Source organism: Sapajus apella, unplaced genomic scaffold (genome assembly GCF_009761245.1).
Source record: "Sapajus apella isolate SASKATOON/1434 unplaced genomic scaffold, GSC_monkey_1.0 scaffold2, whole genome shotgun sequence".
Taxonomy (NCBI): domain Eukaryota; kingdom Metazoa; phylum Chordata; class Mammalia; order Primates; family Cebidae; genus Sapajus; species Sapajus apella.
This window is the reverse complement of record NW_022436942.1, coordinates 18963844-18973124: the sequence shown is the minus strand read 5'-3', so window position 1 is coordinate 18973124 and position 9281 is coordinate 18963844. Positions and strand designations below refer to the sequence as shown.

The following is a 9281-nucleotide window of genomic DNA, read 5'->3' as shown; positions in this document are numbered from 1 at the left end:
GGTAGGAAGGGGGTGGGCGTGGGGAGTGAGGGAATGGGAGGTGGGAGGTAGCTGGTAGTTGGACCTAATTACTTTGTTTGCACTGGGCGCCTGTAATCCGAGCACTTTGGGAGGCCCCGGCGGGCAAATCACCTGAGGTGAGGAGTTTGTGACCAGCCTGGCCAATCTGGCAAAACCCTGTCTCTACTGAAAATACAAAAAAAAATTAGCGGGGCTTGGTGGTGGGTGCCTGTAAGCCCAGCTACTCGGGAGGCTGAGGCAGACAGGAGAATTGCTTGAACCGGGGAGGTGGATGCTTCGCTGAGCCAAGATCCTGCCACCGCACTCCAGCCTGGGTGGCAGAGCAAGACTCTGTCTCAAAATAATAATAACAATAATAATAATTACTTCATTTTCAAGACCCAAACATCTCTCTGGCCCTGTCAAATATCTCTTTTCCTGCATATCTTTTTTTTTTTTTTTTTTTTTTTTCAGACGGAGTTTTATTCATGTTACCCAGGCTGGAGTGCAATGGCGTGATCTCGGCTCACCGCAACCTCCGCCTCCTGGGTTCAGGCAATTCTCCTGCCTCAGCCTCCTGAGTAGCTGGGGTTACAGGCACGCACCACCATGCCCAGCTAATTTTTTGTATTTTTTTTTTAGTAGAGACGAGGTTTCACCATGTTGACCAGGATGGTCTCGATCTCTTGACCTCGTGATCCACCCGCCTCGGCCTCCCAAAGTGCTGGGATTACAGGCTTGAGCCACCGCGCCCGGCCATCCTTTTTGATATTAATTTCTGAAAGATAAGTATCTATAACTACATAAATATTGTGTAGTTGGGGATAAGGGAGTTGATGTTGGAATTTCGCACAGGAAATTGTAAAATTACCTGAAAAGTAATAATTAACAGTGAGTGTTTACTATGTGCCAGGTACTGTTCTAAGTACTCTACATATATTAACTCATTTAATTCTCACAGCCCAGAGGTAGGTGTGTTACTTATCCCCATTTTACAGATGAGGAAACAGGCACAGACAGTTTACGTGCCTCGCCAAAGGTTACACAGCTAGGAAGTGGCAATCCAAGTGGCAATCTAACTGTGGCAATAAGACCATAGAATCTAAGTATACGCAAAAATCATTCTGTTGAGTCGATTGGAGGGTTTTTTTTTTGTTCCTACTGTTTCTTTGTCCTGGGGAGAGAAAGATTATGCCTTTTCCCACCCATGTGAAAAGGGGTTTGTCAAAGCACTTAATAATAAAGTTATTAATCAACTCACCCCCAAGTGAAAAGGTGGAGGCTCTTTTCCCTTATATTTATTTACATCCCAGAGGATCGCTTGCCTGTCGTTTTTTGCAAACCCTATAGATCAGGCATGTACCCTCAAACTGCTGAGCACACCCGTGTGTGCACCTGTGGCAATGCCATATACAGTCATGCTCTGGCCTGAGGCCGCGATTTCCACACTGCATTTCTGGTATATTCACACACCGTTAGGAGGGAATATGGAACAGGACATGGGTATTAGCAAACACACAAACGTGTGAGGGTTTGCTGGATGTTGCTGTGTCCAACCTGCGGCCTCTGTGGCCGGGCTAAATAAGCTCAATATGTGTCTCCTTTGGGTGTTCCCGAGTGTGACGCAGTAACACAACAATGGCGTCATCATGAGGTCACTGCAGGACATGGGGAAAGGAGCGGGGAAGGGCCCTCCTTCCACGGGCGGAGCCCTTTCTACCCAGCTCTCGGAGCGGCTCCCTACCCGCCCCTCCCGCCGCCTCCCCTTCACCTAAGTTCCTCCACAGCCGCCTTCCTCGAATTAGCCCTCTCCAACTCCGACCACAGAAAGCTCAGCTTTCAACCCAAGCTTTTGGAGTTGAGGCTGTCGTCCTGATGAGAATCTCCAGAAACCCTGCCCCTAGTTTTAAGTTTCGCCCAATAAAAAACCTAAAAGAGGGGACAGGAGGCGGGTCGGTGACGTAATGCCGATTGATTGGCAATGCAGGCCTTGGTCGTCCAGGATTAGCCACGCATTTCGCCAATCCAGAAGTAGGGGTGGGACGGTGCAGGCGCAGAGAATTGGGCTTGGCTGGCCTCGATTTAAAGAGACAGAAGCTGTCGGGGTCCTGCAAGACGGTCCCCAATACCCTCCCCCAAGTCCTTGGGACCACTTGGGTCCCCAGAACTGGGGAGATGGTTTGCGGCGGCTTTGCCTGCTCCAAGAATGCGCTTTGTGCTCTCAACGTGGTCTACATGGTGAGGTTTTGGAGGTGGGGGAAGCTTCAGGGCGGAAAGGCCCAGTAGGGAGAATCTCTAGGGTACTTCCGGTGGGGAGAGGGGTGTATTGGGGGTTCCAGGAAGATTCTCAGGAACTTCCGGCGAAGAGGGAATTCCTGGGGACTTCCGTGGGAGAGAGGGATCTTCCGGTTGATGAGGGGGTTTGTCTGGGGGTGGGAGAATGAACTGAAAGCTGCGGGCTTATGTTCCATCCCTCCTTCCTGTCAACCTCAGTTTCTCCCAAAGTAGAAATGATGGGATGATCCTAAGGGTTCAGTTTTTATATTCACACTACGATCCCTGCCACCTTCTACCGCCCCCATCCCAGCCATTCTAACCTTTGGGAGTGCCCAGGGATGTCCCTGGTGTGGGTAGCACCACCCCCATCTCCCATTCACGGACCATTCCATTATTACTTTTTTCTCCCCCAAGTCTTCTTGTAATGGCCTTGGGCTGTGCTGCATGCTAGAATTCTTGAGATGTGTTCTGCTCTTTCTTTGTAGCTAGTGGGCTTGTTGCTCATTGGAGTGGCTGCTTGGGGCAAGGGCCTGGGTCTGGTGTCCAGCATCCACATCATCGGCGGAGTCATGGCTGTGGGAGTGTTCCTTCTCCTTATTGCAGTGGCTGGATTGGTGGGTGCTGTCAACCACCACCAAGTCCTGCTGTTCTTTGTATCCTGACCTGATGGGGGCAACTGGGCTCTTGGGAGGGCTGATGTTAGAAGGGCAGGGGACCTCAGGGATCTTGGACACATCTGCTTGCCTTGCCATCCCATAATCTACAAAACTAGAGCTGACTATTGCTTTCAGTTTGACCTGGTGGTGTAAGTTCTATGACTAGATGAGACCAGGCAGTTATAGATAGAACATAAAAGAATCTAGGACTTTTTTCCATAACCTTTCCTCTCAGTACATGATCATTCTCGGTTTGGTCTTCATCTTCCAGTTTGTTATCTCTTGCTCATGTCTGGCTATTAACCGAAGCAAACAGGTAAGACAATGCCCTTTAAAGTACTTACTTGCTTTTTAAAATTTTCCTCTTACCCTCTAACTCCTTCCTTAGTCTGGCCCCAACTACCCAAAGATCATCCTTAGGTCCACTGCCTCTAGCCTCCTGGGCTATTTGCTTCCTCTGGGATGTCTGGCTAATTTTCCGTGATGATCTAGAGAAACTGAAAAGGTAGATATTTATCCTGTCTATAATTGTGGCACACCGTTATGCTTCTGGTTGACTTCCTTTGCTGGACTAGTGAAATTGGACTTGAACTTATATCAGGATGCAGGAAGATTTAATTTCCCTCTGCCCGTATCCTCCAGACAGATGTCATCAATGCTTCTTGGTGGGTCATGAGCAACAAGACTCGGGATGAACTGGAAAGAAGTTTTGATTGTTGTGGCTTATTCAACCTCACAACCCTGTATCAACAAGATTATGATTTCTGCACTGCAGTGAGTGTGTTGGGGGTGGTACGGCAGCCAGGGGAGGTAGGAAACTGGGTAAGGACAATGCCCAAGTTGGCAAATTTAGTTTGAATGTCATTATTTCTCTTTCTAGAAGCCATCTTGTATTGGGGCTGTTGATAGGGGTTAGATAGAGGCTGGGGAATTAGCCAAGTGGGATTTTAGTTTGTACGACACTAGTCAGATAACAGTAAAGTTTCTAGGGACATTCAGCATAGGTATTGGTGACTAGCAGCTTTACATTAGCAACTTTGCATTCTTCACACACGTTTTATCCTCAGATCTGCAAGAGCCAGAGCCCCACATGCCAGATGTGTGGAGAAAAGTTTCTTAAGCATTCAGATGAAGCCCTGAAAATCCTAGGGGGTGTTGGACTCTTCTTTAGCTTTACAGAGGTAACATTCTCCAGTTCCCTCATGTACATCCTTTTTAACTTGAGACTGAGAATTGACTGGTGCTTATCTCTCCCCCTTTGTTCCAACAGATCCTTGGCGTTTGGCTAGCAATGAGATTTCGGAATCAGAAGGATCCTAGAGCCAACCCCAGTGCCTTTCTATGAGACTTTGGATCCTTCTGACTTCTCTTCTGCTCTTTCTGTTCCTCCCTTAGAGAAAAATCTAGGGTCTGTAACCCTTTTGGTTTGAGAAAAAGGCAAGGCCCCTTGTCATATCCCCTAAAATTGATGGAATAGCAAGACTTTATACCTGGACATATTTTAGTGGGAGCCAGACTATAAGGAATAAAAGGAAAAACTTTCTCCCTCTCTCTAAGAGGATATGGGAAGCTTCTGGGAGTGCATAGAATGGGACTGGGGTCATTCTTAGCTGTTTCCCCTCCTCCTCCGTCCATATGCTAGATCACCTCAACATACCCTGGTGTGGCTCTAAGGGTAAATCAGGGACAGAGCCAAGGAGAAAACCACCAAGAACTCTTGCCTGTAATAAGTAGGACCCAGTTTGAGAAAGTTCAATGAATATAAAAGCCATTTAAAAATCCTTTTTTTTGATACGGAGTCTTGCTGTCACCCAGAGTGAAGTGCAATGGCGTGATCTCGGCTCACTGCAACGTCTGCCTCCCGGGTTCAAGCAATCCTCCCGCCTCAGCCTCTCAAGTAGCTGGGATTGCAGGCATGTGCCACCACACCCAGCTAATTTTGTATTTTCAGTAGAGACAGGGTTTCACCATGTTAAGTCAGGCTGGTTTTAAACTCCTGACCTCAGGTGATTCACCCACGCTGCCCTCCCAAAGTGCTGGGATTATAGGTGTGAGCCATCACGCCTGGCCTAAAATCCATATTCAGAGAAGAAATTTCAGTTTCTTTCTAAGCTTTGTCAGTCCAGGGGCTCCACTGACTGCCTACGCCCTGTACGTTAACCAGTCTTTAAGATTTTGCAGGAAAGTCCCTTCTTCCAAGTGGTTTTTCCAAATCGCACAATGGCCAAGCCAAACAGAGGAAGAAACATTAAAAAAAAGAAAAAAAGACCATTTTTTCTTTGTTTTGTTTTTCCTGTATAAAAAGAGACCCCCAATATAAAGGTAGGGAAAGGGACACGAGGGAACATACCCCTTAGTGTAGAGAAATAGGGGGGCAGAAGGAGAGGCCTCAGAAGGAGAGGTAGGAGGGGAATGTCATTAAGGCAGCAAAGTAATCTCTGTAGAAAGATGGAGGTGGAGCCTCCACAGCCTCAGAGACAAAGGCAGAGACTGCCCTCTCAGTGTCCAGAGGGGAAACGGCAGCTTTTCTTCCTTCCATGGCAGCCACTTCATTGCTCACTCCGGATTACCTTCATCCTTATGTAGATAAGAGTGCTGCAGAGCTCGGAAGGCAGAGATTCGCTTGTGTGGGTTAAAAGTCAGCATTTCCTGAGGGGAGAGGCAAAGGTCAGAAAACTGAAAGAGACTTCTGCCCACCGGTGACAATACCTGGGATGGGCTGTCTCTTTTTGAGACAGTCTTGCTCTGTCGCCCAGGCTAGAGTGCAATGGTGTGATCTTGGCCTACTGCAACCTCCGCCTCCTGAGTTCAAGCGATTCTCCTGCCTCAGCTTCCCGAGTAGCTGGGATAACAGGCATGTGCCACCATGACTGGATTATTTTTGTATTTTTAGTAGAGATGAGGTTTCATCGTTGTGGCGAGGCTGGCCTCAAACTCCTGACCTCAGGTGATCCGCCCACCTTGGCCTCCCAAGTGCTGGGATTACAGGTGTGAGCCACCGCGCCTGGCCAGGATGGGCTCTCTTTTACATCCCTCTCTGTGGGTGGCTATTTGCAGCTGCAGTAAAAACTACAGCCCATCTACCAACCAAGTTTCATTAACCACAGTGGCCAGGGCCCTGTGTACTGCTCTGCTTCTTCCCCGAGTCCCTCCCTGTGCCCACCCCTGTGCCCACAGCCATCTCCAGTACCAGCAGCAGATGTGCTCCCAACTCCTCCATCTCAGGTACCACCGACTGCACTGGGCGGGGCCCTCTGGGGTGAAAGGCTCCACGGGGCAGAGATACATCTTGAGGCCAGTCATCCTCTGGAGGCAGCCCCATCAGGTCAAAGATTTTACCCAACTGGTCAGCTTCAGAGTTTCTGCAGAAGAGAGGCTTTCCACGAAACATCTCAGCAAAGATACAGCCAACACTCCACATGTCCATGGGTGTTGCATATGTGGACTGCAGAAGAACTTCCGGAGCTCGGTACCAGAGTGGGACAACCACGGGTGTAAGTGCCATCTGGTAGCTGTAGATTCTGGCCAGGCCAAAGTCAGCCAGCTTGACTGTTCCACCACTTGTCACCAGAATGTTCTCTGGCTTCAGATCTCGGTGAACGATGCAATTGGCATGAAGAAAATCTAGGCCTCTTAGAAACTGGCGCATCAGATCCTAGTTCAGAAGGGGGAGGTACAGATGCACTGGAAACTAGGCACCATCCCTGAAATCCCAGGAGGTTCTACTACAAAGGTCCCAATTCACCTCTCAATGCCTACCAACCCCACTCACCTTGATGGTCTCGGCTGGCAAGCCTGGTGGGGGTGCCTTGTCCAGATACGTCCTTAGATCTTGGTCTACATGCTCAAACACCAGGGTTACCTTGATCTCTCGGTCAGTTCGGGATGTGGCACAGACATCCATCAGCCTGGCCAGAGTAAATGCTCACTTGTCAATCCCCTTTAACCCACATGACCTCTCATTATTTCCTCTGGGTCCCCACTTCTCTCCAGATCACCACACCCCACCTGTAGGCTGTCTTTTCCCTTTACTCCCCACTCCCAACCCTCCACCACCTTCTCACCGGACAACGTTGGGATGCTCAAAAGCTTCCAGTCGCCTCAGTAAGGCCACTTCACGAACTGTGCTGACGGGAAGGCCTCCTCCAGCTCCTCCATTGGGAACTCTCACACTCTTGAGGGCCACAAAGTGGCCACTGTGGGGATCACGGGCCTTGTACACTGTCCCGTAGGCACCGACACCAATTTCAGCCACTGGCTCATATCGAGAGGTAGCCATTCTCAGATCAAGGGAGACCCTACAATCACAAAGACTCCTACCACTAAAAGTCCCTTACAGAGTTAGGATGGTATGAGCCTGCAGCAACAAAGGAACTCCCAAGAAAAAGCACAAAGAGCAACACCAGCATCCCATCCCCCGCTCCCAATCTTCCTTGGGCCGGGCCGGAGATAACACAATGACTCAATACCAACCCCTGCAGCCACGTGAGGCCCTACAATAAAAAATGCCTTTTCCTTTGGGACAATCGCGCCCCGCACAAAGATCACACATGACACACGCCTTGCATCGAAGATCTTACACTTCAGTCCCTAAAATTATACCTTCCCACGACCACAAAGGCCCCATTTCCCGCCCTTGAGCGACCCTTTCATAACCAGCTCGCGAAACGCACGCGTGGAAAGCTGGGATGGGGGAGGGCACTGGTTCTTATTCCTGGGAAGGGGCTGAACTTACCTCACACCAGGCCGGGGTGCTGCGGCGGCGGCCCGTTATCGGGGCCCCGGAGCCGGTTCCTGCGGCCCCATACACCCGAGCTCGGTCCCGGGCAGCTGGACGCAGAGGGCCCGACCATAGACACAGGCCGCAGGCTAGAGAGGCCCCCTCACCCCCACCCTCACCATGTGACCAGATGCCAAAGAGGCGCGCGGAAACTGGGAGGGCGGGGCGAACGCCGGACGTTCTGGGCACGTGACCGCCACCCAGGCGCCGAGGGGCGGCCAGGAGCCGCTTTGACTGGGAGGAAAGCGAAGAGCGTAACAGGGGCGGAGGGGGCGATACAGCCATGTGATCTGTTGCTATCACACGTGACCGCTTGACATTGCTCTGAGGAGCAGAGGTGTGGTTACGCGGCGGGCACGTGACTAGCTGCCACAACCCCGCTGCGGGGGGTGCTCGGTAGGGGGGAAGAGAGGGTGGAGCCCAAGGCGGTGCCATGGCAACCCAGGCCACCCAGAGCCCAGCTCCCAGCTGAAAGATTGTCTCACCGGTCTTTCACCTGTCTACATTGGGGAGAGGGTGGGAGTTGGGGGACCCGAGGTGGTGCTATCACCTTTTTGCTCCACCGTGAGAAAACATACTCTCATATGTGCCATTGTTTCACTCATTCATTCTACAAAATTGTACTGAGTGCTTGTTTCCAGTGTGTATGTGGGTTTTTATTTTGATTTGTTTTTGCTGTCTGTCACTGGCTCTTTAAAGTAGTGGTACGACTATCTATAAAGATGTAGCCAACAATGGGGTCTTATAAAATAGGGAGTAGACAATGCCCACTGGAGGGCAAAACTTCGATTAGGGGATGGAAAGAAGGCAGATTAATACAGTAAGACAACAGGAACAGTGCCCTCTAGTTCCCAACTTCCAAACCTCCCTGGAAGTGTTAATGCAAAGACTTGCGGCCATCTGGCAGAGAAGTTATTGATGAGCAGGAGACAGGAATACTTGACCTTTATGTTTTTTGTTTTTTTTTCAGTAGGAAGATTCTATGGTTATGTGAGATTAAGATATATGTGTGTGTATATATACTTCTAGGTATATATATATATATATGTATGTTATATTATTTATTACATGTAGTATATAGACAGGCACATGTGCAAGGAAGTTACCACCACACCCCCTGCACCCTCCAGACAACCACAATAAATGGGAATGACGTGCTCTTCTGCAAACTTGTGACTGCTCATTTGGAGTCCCTGTGCTTCCCTCTTTTTCCCTAGTGCAGCTTTCTTAAGCACTTAGCACCATACAGAACACACTTTTTCCCAAATGGCCTCTGCCCACAGACACCTAGGTTGACACAGGTAGATTTCTCCTACTTTTTTTGTTTTACTGGCTCCAAGTTCTTTATCTCCCAGCCCTTTAGGGGTATGGGAGTAAAGGAGGAAAGTGGTTAGTGTCTCATTTGTGAGAATTGAGAATTTGTCTTAAAAATAATATATATATATATATTTTTTAGACAAAGTATATATGTATTTTTTGAGACGGAGTTGCGCTTTGTGCCCAGGTTGGAGTGCAACAGTGCGATGTGCCACCACGCCTGTGATCCCAGCTAATTTTGTATTTTTAGT

The 9281-nt window shown here is 49.4% G+C and overlaps 2 protein-coding genes across 4 annotated transcripts; one reads left to right on the top strand and one right to left on the bottom strand.

Annotated features, from left to right (window-relative positions):
• Nucleotides 1–1907: 1907 nt before the first annotated feature.
• Nucleotides 1908–5199, top strand: TSPAN31 (tetraspanin 31). Of its 3 annotated transcripts, none has more exons than XM_032289302.1 (6): nt 1908–2238; nt 2763–2930; nt 3169–3249; nt 3576–3707; nt 4001–4114; nt 4204–5199. In XM_032289302.1, the coding sequence occupies exons 1-6, from the start codon at nt 2176–2178 to the stop codon at nt 4276–4278; spliced, it is 633 nt and encodes a 210-aa protein (XP_032145193.1). In that variant the 5' UTR covers nt 1908–2175; the 3' UTR covers nt 4279–5199. The 3 variants fall into 3 exon arrangements, with proteins under 3 accessions (XP_032145193.1, XP_032145185.1, XP_032145200.1); XM_032289294.1 differs by having other exon boundaries at nt 2016–2252; XM_032289309.1 differs by lacking the exons at nt 2763–2930; nt 3169–3249 and having other exon boundaries at nt 2029–2238.
• On the bottom strand, nt 5185–7875 carry CDK4 (cyclin dependent kinase 4). Its single transcript, XM_032289282.1, has 5 exons — nt 7669–7875; nt 6998–7231; nt 6706–6841; nt 6124–6588; nt 5185–5582 (listed from the first exon to the last, which is right to left on the bottom strand). The coding sequence occupies exons 2-5, from the start codon at nt 7210–7212 to the stop codon at nt 5490–5492; spliced, it is 909 nt and encodes a 302-aa protein (XP_032145173.1). The 5' UTR covers nt 7213–7231; nt 7669–7875; the 3' UTR covers nt 5185–5489.
• Between the last annotated feature and the right edge of the window lie 1406 nt (nt 7876–9281).

Coding starts and splice junctions, on each gene's coding strand:
- CDK4 (XM_032289282.1), bottom strand. CDS start 7,212: ATGGCTACCTCTCGATATGAGCCAGTGGCTGAAATTGGTGTCGGTGCC. Junction 6,842..6,997: donor GAGCATCCCAACGTTGTCCG/GTGAGAAGGTGG, acceptor TACTCTGGCCAG/GCTGATGGATGTCTGTGCCA. Junction 6,589..6,705: donor TGCCAGCCGAGACCATCAAG/GTGAGTGGGGTT, acceptor CTTCTGAACTAG/GATCTGATGCGCCAGTTTCT.
- TSPAN31 (XM_032289302.1), top strand. CDS start 2,176: ATGGTTTGCGGCGGCTTTGCCTGCTCCAAGAATGCGCTTTGTGCTCTC. Junction 2,931..3,168: donor ACCAAGTCCTGCTGTTCTTT/GTATCCTGACCT, acceptor CTTTCCTCTCAG/TACATGATCATTCTCGGTTT. Junction 3,708..4,000: donor ATTATGATTTCTGCACTGCA/GTGAGTGTGTTG, acceptor TTTTATCCTCAG/ATCTGCAAGAGCCAGAGCCC.